Here is an 18,972-nt window from a genome sequence, read left to right on the forward strand (position 1 = left end):
CCTGTACTGGCCCTGCTGGGATGCCGTAGTGGCGGTTGCTGTGGAGCCGACGGGCGCGGAAATTCCTGTGAGGGTCCGGAAACTTTATTGCAACTCGGAGCAGAGGGAGAGGGGAAGAGCGCTGAAACACAGCAAATACCGGGGCGAAGGACCTCAAACACACCGGGAATTGAACAGCGACAGCGGACAGGCACGCCACCCTGGAGAGAGTAGCAGAAGAAGGCGACAGACGAGGTCGAGTGAACTAGGTGCGTGTGTGAGCCCTCAGAGCCGCGCAGAGCCGCGCAGAGCCCCTCAGAGTAGTTGCAGGTGTAATTTTGTAGTTGCAGGTGTAGTTTTGTAGTTGCTGGGTGTAATTTTGTAGTTGCTGGCTGTAATTTTGTAGTTGCTGGGTGTAATTTTGTAGTTGCTGGGTGTAATTTTGTAGTTGCTGGGTGTAATTTTGTAGTTGCTGGCTGTAATTTTGTAGCTGCAGGGTGTAATTTTGTAGCTGCAGGGTGTAATTTTGTAGTTGCTGGGTGTAATTTTGTAGTTGCAGGGTGTAATTTTGTAGTTGCAGGTGTAATTTTGTAGTTGCAGGTGTAATTTTGTAGTTGCTGGCTGTAATTTTGTAGTTGCTGGCTGTAATTTTGTAGCTGCAGGGTGTAATTTTGTAGCTGCAGGGTGTAATTTTGTAGTTGCTGGCTGTAATTTTGTAGTTGCTGGCTGTAATTTTGTAGTTGCTGGGTGTAATTTTGTAGTTGCAGGGTGTAATTTTGTAGTTGCAGGGTGTAATTTTGTAGTTGCTGGGTGTAATTTTGTAGTTGCTGGGTGTAATTTTGTAGTTGCAGGTGTAATTTTGTAGTTGCTGGCTGTAATTTTGTAGTTGCTGGCTGTAAATTTGTAGCTGCAGGGTGTAATTTTGTAGCTGCAGGGTGTAATTTTGTAGTTGCTGGCTGTAATTTTGTAGTTGCTGGGTGTAATTTTGTAGTTGCTGGCTGTAATTCTGTTGCACAGTTGAATCCTGTCAAGTTGCCCTCACGACAGTGACGTGAAACACAGGCAGATAGATACTAGTGTGTGCCAGCAAGCAGACTGCTTCTGGGTTGGAGACTGGGATCAACAGGGATTGTGTTGTTGCCTGCAGTTGATATCACTGTGCTGTACCGTGCCTCTGCTGTTGTTGTTGTGCGTCTTGCTAGTTCTGACACAGTAGGCAGTGAGTGATGCATTGTGTATTCGGTGCAGACCTGGTACTGACGCCACACACATTGGCACATTGAATGGATGTTTTCCAATGCACGCCTCACCACCAGGAGAGCTTCAGTTCACATGCACTAGTTTACCTCATCGGTGACATAGACACTCGACCATAAGATGGAAGTTAATACAACAAACACTTGTGGTAGTATTACATTCAGACAGGTGTGGAGGAGATGTCTGTCAGTTTCTTACATTCAGACAGGTGTGGAGGAGATGTCTGTCAGTTTCTTACATTCAGACAGGTGTGGAGGAGATGTCTGTCAGTTTCTTACATTCAGACAGGTGTGGAGGAGATGTCTGTCAGTTTCTTACATTCAGACAGGTGTGGAGGAGATGTCTGTCAGTTTCTTACATTCAGACAGGTGTGGAGGAGATGTCTGTCAGTTTCTTACATTCAGACAGGTGTGGAGGAGATGTCTGTCAGTTTCTTACATTCAGACAGGTGTGGAGGAGATGTCTGTCAGTTTCTTACATTCAGACAGGTGTGGAGGAGATGTCTGTCAGTTTCTTACATTCAGACAGGTGTGGAGGAGATGTCTGTCAGTTTCTTACATTCAGACAGGTGTGGAGGAGATGTCTGTCAGTTTCTTACATTCAGACAGGTGTGGAGGAGATGTCTGTCAGTTTCTTACATTCAGACAGGTGTGGAGGAGATGTCTGTCAGTTTCTTACATTCAGACAGGTGTGGAGGAGATGTCTGTCAGTTTCTTACATTCAGACAGGTGTGGAGGAGATGTCTGTCAGTTTCTTACATTCAGACAGGTGTGGAGGAGATGTCTGTCAGTTTCTTACATTCAGACAGGTGTGGAGGAGATGTCTGTCAGTTTCTTACATTCAGACAGGTGTGGAGGAGATGTCTGTCAGTTTCTTACATTCAGACAGGTGTGGAGGAGATGTCTGTCAGTTTCTTACATTCAGACAGGTGTGGAGGAGATGTCTGTCAGTTTCTTACATTCAGACAGGTGTGGAGGAGATGTCTGTCAGTTTCTTACATTCAGACAGGTGTGGAGGAGATGTCTGTCAGTTTCTTACATTCAGACAGGTGTGGAGGAGATGTCTGTCAGTTTCTTACATTCAGACAGGTGTGGAGGAGATGTCTGTCAGTTTCTTACATTCAGACAGGTGTGGAGGAGATGTCTGTCAGTTTCTTACATTCAGACAGGTGTGGAGGAGATGTCTGTCAGTTTCTTACATTCAGACAGGTGAGGAGGAGATGTCTGTCAGTTTCTTACATTCAGACAGGTGTGGAGGAGATGTCTGTCAGTTTCTTACATTCAGACAGGTGTGGAGGAGATGTCTGTCAGTTTCTTACATTGACAGGTGTGGAGGAGATGTCTGTCAGTTTCTTACATTGACAGGTGTGGAGGAGATGTCTGTCAGTTTCTTACATTGACAGGTGTGGAGGAGATGTCTGTCAGTTTCTTACATTGACAGGTGTGGAGGAGATGTCTGTCAGTTTCTTACATTGACAGGTGTGGAGGAGATGTCTGTCAGTTTCTTACATTGACAGGTGTGGAGGAGATGTCTGTCAGTTTCTTACATTGACAGGTGTGGAGGAGATGTCTGTCAGTTTCTTACATTGACAGGTGTGGAGGAGATGTCTGTCAGTTTCTTACATTGACAGGTGTGGAGGAGATGTCTGTCAGTTTCTTACATTGACAGGTGTGGAGGAGATGTCTGTCAGTTTCTTACATTGACAGGTGTGGAGGAGATGTCTGTCAGTTTCTTACATTGACAGGTGTGGAGGAGATGTCTGTCAGTTTCTTACATTGACAGGTGTGGAGGAGATGTCTGTCAGTTTCTTACATTCAGACAGGTGTGGAGGAGATGTCTGTCAGTTTCTTACATTCAGACAGGTGTGGAGGAGATGTCTGTCAGTTTCTTACATTGACAGGTGAGGAGGAGATGTCTGTCAGTTTCTTACATTGACAGGTGTGGAGGAGATGTCTGTCAGTTTCTTACATTGACAGGTGTGGAGGAGATGTCTGTCAGTTTCTTACATTCAGACAGGTGTGGAGGAGATGTCTGTCAGTTTCTTACATTGACAGGTGTGGAGGAGATGTCTGTCAGTTTCTTACATTCAGACAGGTGTGGAGGAGATGTCTGTCAGTTTCTTACATTCAGACAGGTGTGGAGGAGATGTCTGTCAGTTTCTTACATTGACAGGTGTGGAGGAGATGTCTGTCAGTTTCTTACATTGACAGGTGTGGAGGAGATGTCTGTCAGTTTCTTACATTGACAGGTGTGGAGGAGATGTCTGTCAGTTTCTTACATTGACAGGTGTGGAGGAGATGTCTGTCAGTTTCTTACATTGACAGGTTTGGAGGAGATGTCACAGTTTCATACATTGACAGGTTTGGAGGAGATGTCTGTCAGTTTCTGGTTGTCTTTTAGTTTATTGTTTTCCCTCACTGCTCCCTGTTCGTGTCTATGCATGCTGACCTACTGGGGATGTGTTTTTACAAACAGGTGTGTGTTCTGCCTCCTTTCCAGCTCAGTAAGTAAGTCAAGATGTGTCATTCAGTTACAGCAGACAGAAGGGATCCCTACCTGCTTCTCTACATACAGACAGACTGTCATTCAGTTACAGCAGACAGGAGGGATCCCTACCTGCTTCTCTACATACAGACAGACTGTCATTCAGCTACAGCAGACAGAAGGGATCCCTACCTGCTTCTCTACATACAGACAGACTGTCATTCAGTTACAGCAGACAGGAGGGACCCCTACCTGCTTCTCTACATACAGACAGACTGTCATTCAGTTACAGCAGACAGGAGGGATCCCTACCTGCTTCTCTACATACAGACAGTGTGTCATTCAGTTACAGCAGACAGGAGGGATCCCTACCTGCTTCTCTACATACAGACAGACTGTCATTCAGTTACAGCAGACAGGAGGGATCCCTACCTGCTTCTCTATATACAGACAGACTGTCATTCAGTAACAGCAGACAGGAGGGATCCCTACCTGCTTCTCTACATACAGACCACAAGTCTGATATTGCTGTCTCTATATACCCTAGTTTCCGGTTCATATACAATTTCATCATATTTATTTATTTTGTTAATTTAGTGGTCGCCAATTTTTTTTTTTATCATTTTCTCCCCAATTTAGAATAGCCAATTATTTTTAGGCTCAGCTCACCGCTACAACGAACCTCCGAAGCGTGTGCCGTCAGCCGTCTGCTTCTTTTCACGCTGCAGGCTTGCCATGCAGCCACCTCAGAGTTACAGCGTCAGAGGACAATGCAGCTCTGGACAGCTTACAGGCAAGCCCACAGGCACTCGGCCAGACCACAGGGGTCACTGGTGCACGGTGAGCCGAGGACACCCTGGCTGACCTAAGCCCTCCCCCCACCGGGCAACGCTCTGCCAATTCTGCACCACCCCCTGGGAGCTCCTGTACAATTTCATCTTATGTGTTTGCTTTATGGATTGGTCCTCAAAGTTGTGCCCTCGAGAACGGAGTGTTGTTCCTGCTGCAACACCATCTGACATAATGTGGAACAGTGATGTACAGTAGAAACCAGTGATGTACAGTAGAAACATGCCTTGACCTTATAAGAAATTGCCCTGTGTTTGCCTGTGGATCACTGCTCTTTATGGGTTTGTGTGGAAGAAGGTGGGGTTACAAGTGTCTCACACAGTCAATGCATGGGATCTTGCTTGAATTTCCAGGAGCTGCCATGGAGGAGAGTATCCGCTTGGTGTCGTCGGGGGAGGATATAAAGATCTGGAACTCATCGTCGATGACAGTAGTGGATCAGTTCAACCCCCATGCCTCCGCTCACCCTGTCTCCAGAGTCTGCTGGAGCAGCAACAATATCCTTCACACACTGAGGCAGTGGTTAATTAAATAGTTCAGTAGTAACAGTACCTTTAGAAAGTTAAATGATTTATTGTCTGAAACCACAAGGTGGTTGTGCATGTAGGGACTAACAACAGAGCACTGGAATCTGAACACATACATATTTGACCAAGCAAGAAAAAATGGATAGCTGTGTGATATGCATCCCAATGGCACGTACACTGGGCAGTGATGGATCTAAATCCAATGGCCCTTTATACTAACTCTACAGTAATCCAGCACATTAGTTCATACAATTGAATTTACAGTACCCCTAGGAGAAAATATTTTCCGTACAGATCCTAGCTTCGTATTACTAAATACTGAATAAATAGCTGTGCCATTTGTATTGTGTAAACTGCAAGGTTTAAATGTGTTCCTAATGAAAAGTTTGTTCATCAGTCTTCAATAGCAGAGCACATTAATATGAGTGATGCTGGAGTTTGTGTGTACAGTTAGGACCTTTGCTGTCTCTTATGGAAGCTGACATGGGCCTGTGACTGTGTTGAAAACAAACATGTTCATACATTTAAAATGGTAATGAAGATGGTGGGAATTGTCCTGTGTGATTTGCCTGATGAAATGCGATATACAGTTGCCTGTGTTGCAATGGCCTTGACTCCTGGCTCACATCATTTCCTGGTCAGTGCCTGTGCTAGTGGGGATAAAATTGTGGTATCGAGCTGCAAGTCCTCCCCAGTCCCTGTTCTGGACCTTGCTGAAGGGGTGAGTACAACATACAGTACAATGTACCAACAAAACCTTTCTCTCTGTTATTACATTGGAACCCACCAATAAATACAATACAGATGTGTTGAAATGCGTTTGTTTGTTCAGCATGGAATTCTGGGTCCCTTTTTCTTCTCGGTACATTTCTTTGGTTGCTGTATTTTACATGAGGAATATTTTTGTTTTTTTACTGGATTTCAGAAAAGGCAGACCTGTGTCAATTTAAATTCCACGTCCCAGTTCATTGTGAGTGGTGGCCTTGACAACACCGTCAACATCTGGGATCTGAAATCTAAGAAGCTGCACCGTTCCCTCAAGGTAAAGTCAATACACTTCTATTGATCTGCTTGTGTACTGTGCACAGAGAGGGGTTCAGGACCTGCACTGTGCACAGAGAGGGGTTCAGGACCCGCACTATGCACACAAGGGTTCAGGAGCCGCACTGTGCACAGAGAGGGGTTCAGGAGCCGCACTGTGCACAGAGGGGTTCAGGAGCCGCAATGTGCACAGAGAGGGGTTCAGGAGCCGCTTGTGCACAGAGAGGAGTTCAGGAGCCGCTTGTGCACAGAGAGGGGTTCAGGAGCCGCTTGTGCACAGAGAGGGGTTCAGGAGCCGCTTGTGCACAGAGAGGAGTTCAGGAGCCGCTTGTGCACAGAGAGGAGTTCAGGAGCCGCTTGTGCACAGAGAGGAGTTCAGGAGCCGCTTGTGCACAGAGAGGAGTTCAGGAGCCGCTTGTGCACAGAGAGGAGTTCAGGAGCCGCTTGTGCACAGAGAGGGGTTCAGGAGCCGCTTGTGCACAGAGAGGGGTTCAGGAGCCGCTTGTGCACAGAGAGGAGTTCAGGAGCCGCTTGTGCACAGAGAGGGGTTCAGGAGCCACTTGTGCACAGAGAGGAGTTCAGGAGCCGCTTGTGCACAGAGAGGGGTTCAGGAGCCGCTTGTGCACAGAGAGGGGTTCAGGAGCCGCTTGTGCACAGAGAGGGGTTCAGGAGCCGCTTGTGCACAGAGAGGAGTTCAGGAGCCGCTTGTGCACAGAGAGGGGTTCAGGAGCCGCTTGTGCACAGAGAGGGGTTCAGGAGCCGCTTGTGCAGAGAGGGGTTCAGGAGCTGCTTGTGCACAGAGAGGAGTGAGAGGAGTTCGGGAGCCGCTTGTGCACAGAGAGGAGTTCGGGAGCCGCTTGTGCACAGAGAGGAGTTCGGGAGCCGCTTGTGCACAGGGAGGGGTTCGGGAGCCACTTGTGCACAGAGAGGAGTTCAGAAGCTGCTTGTGCACAGACAGGGGTTCAAGAGTCACTTGCGCACAGAGGGGTTCAGGGTTACATCCTGCCTGACAATAACTTGGACCTGCTTCATTTGCTTGAGCCCAGGGGACGCTGTGCTTTCAGTGTGTTAAACCCCCATGCCATTCCAGTCATGTTTTACATGCAGTTTGTTTCCATGTGGAAACTTGTGTCTGGTTCCGTTGCTTTTTTCATATGCCTAAGCAAATTACAATACCAGTGTTGTTTACACGGCAACAGAAATATTTTTAGCTGTGTTTTTGTACTGTATGTTAGTTGCTGTTAATTAGATATATTGATCTTAATTTAACACATTGTACCTTTTCTATGTAAGTATTTGGTAACTGAAGTGCATTTGGCAGGAATAAAGTTGATTAAAACAGGATTCACATAAACCTGTAAATAAGCTGTACTTCAAACATGTAAAAACACATAGCTGCTTGTTTAATTATACCCATAACTTACTCTGCACTCAACCAGCAAAAGAATAATAAAAAGGTAAACTAAGATACAAGTTGCCAAAATGTCAAGTAATGTCGTGATTTACACTGATATGTTTGTCTGCTTTCCTTTTTATTACTTTACAATGCTCTGTGGCTTTGAACTGCAAATGCTGTTACACTTGCACTGCTGTGTTGCCTTCATGCTCTCAATCTGGTCTGGTTGCTCTGTTGCTAAATGGTTCTGTTTGACCCTTCTCATCAGGATCACAAGGATGTGGTTACCTGTGTGTCCTTCAATGGAAACGATAGCTACATTGCTTCTGGGTCAACAAGTGGTGAAATTATATTGCACAGCATTACCACCAACCTGTCCAGCACTCCTTTTGGTCATGGGAGCACACAGGTAGGCCCTTTACCCCTAGATGTATTTGGGGAGGGGGAGTAAAAGGATGTATAACAAGAGAATATTAATATACATGATGTGTGATCCAAACCTTTAAAAGAGAAGGCAATGCGTTTAAAATGAAAACGCTGCGATACAGACAACAGTGTTCTTTACCACTTTTAAAATAATTATTCTATTGAAGTAAATCATGTTGTTGTGTAGCCTATCCAGGATTTGAAATACTCGTATGTGAAGAAGTCCCTGATGGGCAGTGTGTCTGACAGTGGCACAGTGGTTCTATGGGACGCCAACACTCAGAAACCCCAGCACACCTTCGAAGGCGCTCACAAGGCTCCAGCCTGCGGGCTGTGCTTCTCTCCCGCTAACGAGCTGCTGTTTGTCACTGTGGGGTTAGATAAGAGGATCATCTGCTATGACACTTCCAGCAAGAAGTAAGTGCTCTTCAATGAGGCAGTGCTCTGGGGCACATGCTTTGGCTGCAATAAAGATAGTTTTTGCATTTTCATTCCCTTGAAAGGGAAAATAAAAATGATGCCAAAGTTTTTATTTTTTGCAATGAGGTGCACGGAACCGAGAGATGCTAGCTTGTGTAGAGATGATAGCTTTTATAGCGATGCTAGCTTCCTTCCCTTCCTCCTTTGGAACTCTTCCAATCGCTGTCGCTCCGGTTAGAATTTCTGTGTGGCACACAGATACAGAGGTGTCAGGTGCAGGGTGTGGAAAGCCGTTCTTGTAAATGGTTGTTAAGGTGTGAAGAATTTGTGTGTCTGTCCTCCTCAGGGTCCTGCGAGGCATGGTGGCAGAGTCCCCCCTCACTGCGATAGACTTCATGCCGGACGGAGCGGTCCTGGCGGTGGGCTCGTCCCGAGGGAAGATCTACTTGTATGATCTCAGGATGCTGACATCTCCAGTGAAGACTGTGTCTGCCCACAAGACGTCTGTGCAGTGCCTAAAATTCCAGCACTCCCCCTCCCAGACCAAGGCGAGTCTCTGCAGCTCCCTGTTACCAGCTAAGAACATCTCTCCTCTCTGTGCCTTTTATATATTTTCCAAATCAGTTGTACAGTTTGTGTATGTTCACACAAAAAGTATTATACATAATGCAGTCTTTATCTTCATACAGTTGACTAATTTGTGTGTTATTGAGTGTATCAGGATCTGGGGATATGTGAAGATGCCTGTCATTCTATCTTTGTACAAATGTATGTTACAACTGGTTGCAAGTCAAAATGAACTACTATTTCGTGTTACTTAATTTTGCGTTTCCCACTGGAGGGTGATGTTAATAACATACTTACTATGCATTACATCTAGTTTTCAGCTTGTTTTACTGTCTTCTAAACTATATTTACAAAATCACAGTATAATTTCCAGTGCTGACACATGCAGAAGGGTGTTGTGAGTGAAATGCTGTTTTAAGTAGAGTTATCTTTACTACAATAAGCCTGCAGTTTTGAGTTTACTTCTCTTTTCTTTGCTTGTATACATGTCTGCAACCTTGAAATATTTGAAATGGACCACATACTCAAATGTTACATCTGCACAGTCAATAGAAATAGTATGCCTGTGGTGATAACCAGGGATGGAAACAAGACTCCTATTGCATATCACTTTCACCCATTCCAGGTTTTAATATAAGCTTGATTAGCCACAGTGTGTAACAGGTTCAGGTGTGTCTTAGTAAAAACCAGGAGTGGAATAAAACTGCCCTGCAATGGGAGTCTTATTTCCATCCCTGATCTTAACCGTTATATGTCCCCCTTGTTTTTACAGTCAAGTAGCAAAACTTCTGCAAGCAAGTCCTCCACTACTCTGTCTGCCAGCACCTATAAGAGAGCTACAGTCCAGAGCAGCACAAGAGAGGCTCTCCAGAAACCAGCAGCACCAGCAGCCCAGCACACATCCGGTACACCGGCATCCGGGGAGAGAGGAGACGGGAGGCAAGATAACTCAGGTTGGGAACATCTGGCTGTTTGCCTTTCTATCTATGCAGGAGTGTTTTTATATAATCATTTACATAACTGTTTGTAATTGCTGATATCTGCATTGGGAATTGCAGCTCATTGAGGCTAAGATTATGAAATTGAATTAGAATCTTTGGGTATTGTGCAGTTTTATGCCTTGCTCACCTGACCTATTCCACCTTTGCTTGTTTCCAATGTCTTCTAGCAGAAATGCCTCGCAGCACCAGCCTGGATGTCTTCCCATCAAAAGAGACAGACAGTCTGAAGAGCATTAACCGCTTCCCCAGCTTGGAAAAATTCGACACCGTGGGGAGAAACAGCCTGAGTGACGTGCTCTCTCCAGTGCGAGACGGTAGGCACCAAAACTGCTGGCTTCTGGAGAATCGATATTGCACCAGCTCTGTCACTTGACAGTAGGGCTAGTTTAATTTAAAATACTTAGTAGAACAAAAACTTTTTTTTTTTTAAGGGATTGCTATAAAACCTGATATACCTGCTATCTAAAGCTATCACAAACCACAGTGACTTTTTTTCTAAGGTTCTCTATATTACTCCTTAGGAGTTTGGAACTCTCCCAGTTTGTACAACGCCTGCATCCAAGAACACTAACTGAAGGTTATCATTATTTACTACTTTCTTTTTAGATTACACCACACAGAAAGGAAGCGGAGACTGCTCGAAAGGAGATGGTATGTCATTACAATTGACAAGGCTTTTAAAAAATCTTTGAAATGACAGAGTGCGTGCTACATTGTTCTTCGCCCTGTCTTGTTTGTGACTGCCTGCATGCAACTCGTCTCCAGCGCAATGCCTGGTTAATGGCTGTGTTTGTGCCACTCATCTTGTCTTCCTCTGTTTCTCAGGGCTGGATTTCCTCTCACAGTTCACCAGTGGGCTGCCTGCCCGCAGAGCTCCTCTGGGGACCTCCGAGGTGCAGACCAGCCCTTTCATCATGTTCGGGAACTCCCCGCAGCCAGTTCGAGAGGAGGAGGAGGAGGAGCCCAAACCAGGCCGGGCACAGCTGGGACTCCAGGACACCGAGCTGGTACTGCACACCTCCACAACATCCACCTGTTCACATCCACCTTTACTGTGTCAAACAACCATCTAGAGAACCACTGATCAGGGCTTGAAACTCGCACTAGCCCTGCACCCAGACCTTGGCGTTCAGAACTTCTTGTTTAGGTGTATTGTTGAAATGACCTAGTGCCAGGAGTTTGAACAATCAGGCCTCTGCTAAATCTGCTCTGACCCAATCACATCTCACATCATGCGTGAGTCACATCTGAGTCTGTAGAGTTACTTATTGTTGGCCATTTAGCTGGCATGGAGTGACTGTCTACCCTCTATCTACAGTAACCAAAACCAACATTTCAAATTCCTGATGCATATATTGCCTTATTGATTATTTATCAAAAGGGACACTTTAGCGTGGGTTAAGCAGGGGGTGGGTTAAGGTTGAAGGCAGTTCTGAAACCAGGACTGGGTGCAAATTACTTTCTTTAGCACAAGTTATTGAGAGTACCAGAATCTGGGGGTTCATGGAGGCAGCTGTCCATCTGTCTGCTTGTACAATGCTGAGAAAGTTTGTGAACCCCAGTGATAATTATGGAAAATCCATGGTTTTACCATGAGAGCCTTCTTGAAAATATCCAATAGGGTTTATAATAACCAATTCCATGTCTGTTGAAACAAAAGGATGTATGAATTAGACAAACAATGAGTAATTTTAAGATTTAAGGTATGTGAAAAAGTAAGTGAACCCCTGGTTTTATCAGCTCAATTAAGGAGTTAATTAGAATCAGATGTTTAAATAATTAGGTAGATCTTCATTGGTGAGTTTGGGAGGCCTCATCCTATATAAAGATCAGAAACTTTGTGAGTTTGGTCTTCACCATACAGGTGTGTGGAAACACGTCATGCCATGATCAAAAGAAAATTCTGCGCACCTCAGAAAAACAGTTATTGATGCTCATTGGTCTAGAAAGAGTTACAAAACCATTTCTAAGGATTTGGGGCTCCACCAATCCACTGTTAGACAAATAGAGAAAGTTCTAGACCACAGTCGCTCTACCCAGGAGCGGTCGTCCTACCAAAATCTCTACAAGAACAAACTGGAAAGTCATCAACGAAGTCACAAAGAACCCCAGAGTAACATCCAAGGATCTACAGGACACTCTCCTTGGCTAATGTGAGTGTTCATGACTCAACTATCAGAAAAAGACTGAACAAGAATGGTGTTCATGGAAGGATAACCAGGAGGAAACCACTGCTCTCTAAAAAGAACATTGCTGCCCGTCTGAAGTTTGCCAAAAAGCACATAGATGATCCACAAGACTTTTGGAACAATGTTCTCTGGACAGATGAGTCAAAGGTAGAACTTTTTGGCCTCAATTAGAAACGTTATGTTTGGCGAAAACCAAACGCTGCGTTCGAACAGAAGAACCTCATCCCAACCGTCAAGCATGGTGGTTGGAGTGTTATAGTTTGGGGCTGCTTTGCTGCCTCAGGACCTGGACGGCTTGCCATCATTGAGACAACCATGAATTCTGCATTGTATCAGAAGATTCTAAAGGAGAGTGTCAGGCCATCCTTCCGTGAGCTGAAGCTGAACCGAAAGTGGGTCATGCAGCAAGACAATGATCCTAAACATACAAGCAGATCTACAAAAGAATGGAAGAAGACATTCCGCATTTAGAATGGCTTAGTCAAAGTCTGGACCTAAACCCCATGGAAATGTTGTGGCAGGACCTGAAGCGAGCTGTCCATGCAAGGAAGCCCTCAAATGTCACCTAGTTGAAGCAGTTCTGTAAGGAGGAATGGGCCAAAATTCCTCAAAACCGATGCGAGAGACTGACCAACAGTTACAGGAAACGCTTAGTTGAAGTCATTGCTGCTCAAGGGGGTGCCACCAGTTACTGAATCTAAAGGTTTTTGTACTTTTTCACACATGGATATTGAATGCTGAATCATTTGTGGATAAATAAATGTTGAAAAGGTATCATGTTTTGGTGTCATTTGTTTAATCAGAGTATCTTTATCTATTATTAGATTAAGATCTAATAACATTTTAAGTTTGAAATACGTGAAAATCCTAAGGGGTTCACACACTTTTTCTTGGCACTGTATGTCAAAGTTACAGTTTAACAGTGAATGTAGGTGGTAATATACTTTTTCATATTACCGATAGCTCTAATTTTGTATTTACAGCATGACTGGGGATGCTTGTTGCATATTTAACTAGTGCAATTCTGATCACGTTTCTGCACAAAGTGAAAACAAATTTAGCCTGAGTCAGCAGCCCTATCTGTGTTCATTCTGCATGTGGCTGCTACTGTTTGATTCACCCCTCTCACAAATCAGGACATTTGGTCTCTGGGTTCTCTAATTTTAAATATTAGAAAATAAATTCCTGCAGGTGTGAAACAGGGTGCTCATAGCTGCAGCATAATGTATTTGATTAATACAGTAAGTAGGAGTATGGCAATGCTGCAAACTGACTTTCTGATGTGTGTTCAGTCTAAGATTTCAAGCAGCTCCACCATCGAGCCAGTGAGCATGAACACTCCAGGGATGCTGGCCAGCTTTAAATCTCCAGACATGAGGGGGAAGGATGTCCAGACGAAGCTGCAGTACGAATCTCCAGTGAACGGAGCACTGCCTTCTGTGCCAAGTGAGTAAGAACCAGTAACTAACCCACGAGGGCCAATGGATTACCACCTTAACCTGCACACAATGCTGCATTACCCACTCCATTAACCTGCACTGAAATAATACTTTAGATTTAAAAACAAAACATGAAATAAACCGCGCTAGAGGATGTGTGACGGTGTTCCGATTTAACCCGGATTCTTTGTTTGTCCGTCAAGTTTTGAGCCCAAGCCCGGGAGTTTCTGCTGCTGGAGTGGCTTCCTCCTTGTCGGAGAGGATTGCCGATACCATCGGCAGTGACAGCAGCAGTGCGCCGCTGACCTCCATTCAGATCCACTTCATCAGGAACATGATCCAGGAGACACTGGAAGACTTCAGGTACAGGACCTGGCACCGCAGCCCCTTTCCTCAAACACATGGCACATGTCTTTTCACATGGGCTAAATATATTCAAAGAAGTATGCAGTACATGCCTCCTCTTATAAAGGGTTACTGTGATATTTTTGCAATTTTCCCATGCTTTTCCTAATGCTTCTTGCCATGTTTTTTTTTAAATATGCTATTCTTTACAGTGCTTGCCTGTGCTTTACCATGCTGTATTTACACTTGTCCAATTACTTTAAATGTATATTATTTATTTTAATTCATGGACATTTTGCCACTACTAAGTTCTGTATAATCTGCAAAGTCTATTTCTTGACAACGGTATTCTTACCTTTGCTTTTTGACCAAGTCTATTTCTTGTTGTCTTTTTCAGTGCCTTGACGTGTTCTATTTATTATAGGGACTTTGGAAATGTAATTAAATTGTAAAATCAAAGTGCCAAACAGGCAGACAGTAACAAACTGAACACTAATTCCACTGGGTGGCACCATTGCCCAGCGGATGATATAAAGCTAAGCGGGCACAAACTACATTTAAAAGTGTGGGTTTTTTTGTAGTGAAGAATTCTGATATACTTGTCTATTTGATACACTTGTTAGGAACAATTCCGTTACATTTTTGTTTGTAACTGAAAATGTGATTACGCGGTGATGCATTGCAATATACTATTATTATGTAAGAAGCAAGTTTTATGAAATGTTCTGTATGCTTCCAGTTTGCCAGTATTCAAATTTATCAATCTTTTCCATAAAATAAAGGTTGAGATGTGTTCATTTTTCCTAACTTTTCTTAAACTGTCCTTTTGTTTTATGCTTTGGGATATGGGTTGGAAGTGTGTGGTGTGTTCAGAAATGTTAATGTATGTTCCTGTTGTGTTTTTTTGGTTCTCTTTAGAGAGTCCTGTCACAGGGATATTGTGAACCTGCAGGTGGAGATGATCAGGCAGTTCTATATACAGCTGGTACGTGGGGATCTCCTGTGTGCATGAATGTTTGTGTCTACATACAGGGATTAGTAATTCTGTTGAATCAAGTTCCAGATTTACCTTTAATACTTTCATAAAAGTGCAAAGTAGCAAACCAGTCTTGAGGATTTTTTGCTTTTATGTGAACATTTGTAAAAGAGGGCATGCTTGTATTAGGGGTATGGTCACTTACATATTGTATATGTGTCGTTTCTGGGAGCACTTTAGGTGGGCAAGAGGTTTTTAAAGTGCGAAACGAGAAGACACTCGATGGGGTCAACTAAACACTTTCGCTTTTTTAAAATCATGTTTTTTTTTTTATAATTAAAAAACCACAATACCTAGTTAATGTAGTTCTCTATGTCTTTAGCATTTGATGCTTATGGCAACATAAGATTTTGATTGTCTTGAGAGGTTGTGTGGGTTCTAAATCTTCACATGACATTGAACTGCATTATGCTCTCCTGTTTTATTTTTGCAGAATGAAATCCACTCTCTGATTGAAAGGTACTCCGTTACCGATGTGCTAGTGGCAGAAATTGAAAAGCTGAAAGAGGAAAACAAAAAACTCAGGACCAATTTCTGAAAGCTGCCCCTTTGTGCCGACAGGGCTGTGCTCGGCTAGTCCCAGCATAGCTATGGAGGATATTTCTATGTGAACAAACATGCATGTTTTCAGAGGCCCTGCCTAGTGCTGGGGTGGGGTGAGTGAAGAGATTGATGAGCTTCTTTATAAAGGAGCGCTTCCTCTGTGAAGGGAGCTGACTGCTCCCACGAGAGAGCTCTCCTCTGTGGTAAAACAAATGGTGCCTTGATATATTGTAACGTATCATTCAGTTTAGGAATCTGTCCCTTAACAGAGTGAGCTTTGTCATGTTCGTGAAGCTTCAGAAGACTCTCTGTGCTATTACCTGTGTTTGGGTAGAGTCCCCAGTTTGCAGGAAGCTATGCAGATTATCTTAACCAGTACTCCTCTCTACCTCTTTGTAACGAGAGTTCCTGCAGTAACTCTTCCCTCTTATACCTCACTCTAATGCACTAGTCAAGCATACCTTCTGTATTTGTAAGCAGTTGTTTATAACAATTTGCAAGGTATAAACAACTTTTAATCCTTTTAATCCTTTATAAAGTTGTGATTCTACAGATGTGTTTACTGGTGTCCTGACTCATCTGCAGATGTCATATGGCTACTGATCTTCATTATTTGGTAACCCATCTGGTAATTAAGACACATGTGACTTCCTTTTGGTCAGTAGAACTCAATAGAGCAGTTTGCACCCCCTGGCTTGTGAAACTCGGTAAGTAGTCTCGTTAGATATCTTGGTAGATGCTAGCACCGGCCTTTATGGCAGGGATGGAGATTCAGGTCAAGATTGGTCTGGTGCGGGCTTTGTGGAAAAAAGTACTTTACTATAGCCCCTCGAACAGCAGCTGCTAATTCAACTCACAAACACCAACAACTTTGACAAGTCAAATCTGCCAGTTTATTGAACATTGCATTGAAAGCAAAGTGGATATTGTTCTAAAACAATGTTGTTTCCTTTATTTAAAATTGTAATGTATTTACACAGCTAGAAACGCCAAGTGAAGCCTAATCTGCTGCTTTGAATTGACACTCAGTAGAGCAGGATTTCACGTTTCTTAATGTTTTACTGTGTAGTGTTAAAGAAACCCTTTGCAGACCACACCTTTGTTTTTGCATGTGGGGATTTGCATGTGGGGATCAGCAGGTTTTAAAGCTCCTTTCTAAATCCTCCCACCCCCACATTGCAAACCGTTTCAATTGCAGACATGCTACAGTAGGGCAGAGGTGTCCAGCCCAGGTCCTGGAGAGCCACAATCCAGCAGGCTTTATAGGTAACCCGTAAATCATCCATTTCTGAACAATGGAAGTTGTTGATCAATTTAGCACGTTACTGTTTAATTAAATCAAGAGTGGTCGGCTCTGGTTCTCAAGAACTGCATTTGTTTCAGATTATCTCTAAATTATTTAATTGAGCAAATTACTACTTAAATTGAAAAAAATACTGCTATTAACTAGTCAAAATTAAATTGTACAGTCTTCAGAAACTGATGATTTAAAGGTTATACAAGGAACTACATTGCCCATCATCCTCCTGCTCCCTGGTAAATCCATCTGTTATGTATGTGAGCAGGAGAATGATGGGAAATGTAGTTCTGAGAGATCCATGCAGGTACATGGGAAGCCATCTTGAAGCAGGGAATGCCATTTAAAATGTAAAAATAAAATAATAATAATAATTTTAAACAGTACACACACCTTCCGTAAACAATTGTAGCAACACATGGGAACATGTAACACAATAAAATAAAAAGGCCCTTATGTGCCCTTTAAGGCTTACCTATAAAACCTGCTGGTCTAGAGGTACAAAGAAATAAACTTTCTGTAAGCAGTTCTGATTGTGGATACAGACAGGCCTGTGAAAAAACATGGGCTGTTTGCAGGGGGTAGAATAAATATATCTATTTAAACAAATACATCTGACCGTTGCTTATAAAAATCAAAATTGGTTTATTTGTTTTGACTCAATTGAAAAGCTTGCAATACAACTAACATTAAAATGAAAGCAATAAATACTAGATCCTGACTGCTTGATATTCAGGGGGGGGCTTATTAAGTGCTGCTGCTGTGCTCAGAAGCTGTCTTGAGGTTCCCATGCATTCAGTAGATACCCGTCCATACCATGGTCCTGGAGCATGGTTCTTCATGGGCCAGTGAAGCTGTCTGGGGAAGCTTTTAAATGTATTCATCAGTGGAAACTTTCTGATTCACTACCAGGCTAACCGGAAGGACATGTGAGTGCCTGAGGGTTTGAAACCTAGGTTATCTTAATGCTTAATTTAACAAGAGGTTAAAGATTAAAACAACATATCTATTAACATTATGAAGCTATGTTAAGTGCTCTGAAAGTTCATTGCACTTGCATGGTACACTTTTAAACCTGGGTGTGTAGAGAACACGCAATGGAGTGGAGTCTCTGTCATTTCATCAGCTTTACTGCGGCTTTCTTTTGTATTTCAAACCAGAAATGCCTTGGCCTGTAGAATCAGCAAACTTGTAAATGTTAACTATATTTGTACCTTCTGTATAGATTTGTAAAGAATAAAAAGTGAGCTCTGTATTTGAAACGTTGATTCTCAAGGATAGTATGGGTAGTAGGCTATACATTGTGGAAATGGTTTATCTGATCACTACATGTTTTGCATGCGGGAAGATGCAATCTGGATAATGTGAAACTTCACAGACTATAATTGAAATAGAAGCTCTTCACCAGCAAGTCACAAATTGAAGCCTAAATATTGGGTTATTGGATTCATTGATGTGCACCACTTATCACTGTCTTAGTACCAATCACAGACAGCAACCAACAGCAAACCGTGCGTGTTTTGTCTGGCCAGTCTTTCATGTTAAGTCATATGTTAATATCAAATGAAGTTAATATACAAGCTAAGGTTGTTGGTTAACTGTAAGTAACTAGTGTTGTGCAATCTGGCTTTCGATCCAATAGTGGAACAGTAACTGAACCACGAAAGTATTAGAAGATATTACAACAGCCTTAGGTAAGAAAAATCTAAGACTTTAGAAAATTGGTATCAGTGATAAAGCTATAAGTTATGTTTTTCTGAGTGTTCCCTCCCTTTCTCACTGTGGTAAAACAAATGGTGCCTGTGTCTCCAGTTTGCAGGAAGCTATGCAGATGATCTTAACCAGTACCCCTCTCTACCTCTTTGTAACGAGAGTTCCTGCAGTAACTCTTCCCTCCTATACCTCTCTCTAATACAATAGTCAAGCAATGGATGCTCTTTATCTGTCCAGGCATGAATCTATGTTTATACCAATTTCCATCGACTCGACAGTTCTCTTAACCTGTTCAGTGTGCCCTTTTATAAAGTTGTTTACTGGTATCCTGACTTATCTGCAGTTGCCATATGGCTACTGGTTTTCATTATTTGGTAATCCCTCTGGTAATGTCACTTCGATTCAGTTCCAGATTTTTTGCTATCATATCTCAGTTTTTTTTCCCCCCAGTGCAATTCTTGTG

General features: G+C 43.2%; 1 protein-coding gene across 3 annotated transcripts; it reads left to right on the forward strand.

Annotated features, from left to right (window-relative positions):
- On the forward strand, positions 1–17,085 carry LOC121317967 (protein NEDD1-like). Of its 3 annotated transcripts, none has more exons than XM_041254078.1 (15): positions 1–248; positions 4,923–5,066; positions 5,723–5,817; positions 6,022–6,138; positions 7,802–7,942; positions 8,147–8,376; positions 8,726–8,927; positions 9,719–9,899; positions 10,115–10,261; positions 10,554–10,598; positions 10,773–10,954; positions 13,429–13,582; positions 13,779–13,938; positions 14,839–14,905; positions 15,390–17,085. In XM_041254078.1, exons 2-15 carry the CDS (start codon positions 4,931–4,933, stop codon positions 15,492–15,494), a joined length of 1,962 nt encoding a protein of 653 aa, XP_041110012.1. In that variant the 5' UTR covers positions 1–248; positions 4,923–4,930; the 3' UTR covers positions 15,495–17,085. The 3 variants fall into 3 exon arrangements, with proteins under 3 accessions (XP_041110012.1, XP_041110010.1, XP_041110011.1); XM_041254076.1 differs by having other exon boundaries at positions 153–234; XM_041254077.1 differs by having other exon boundaries at positions 168–248; positions 10,118–10,261.
- The last annotated feature ends 1,887 nt before the right edge of the window (positions 17,086–18,972 follow it).

Source organism: Polyodon spathula, chromosome 7, assembly GCF_017654505.1.
Source record: "Polyodon spathula isolate WHYD16114869_AA chromosome 7, ASM1765450v1, whole genome shotgun sequence".
NCBI classification, from domain to species: Eukaryota; Metazoa; Chordata; class Actinopteri; order Acipenseriformes; family Polyodontidae; genus Polyodon; species Polyodon spathula.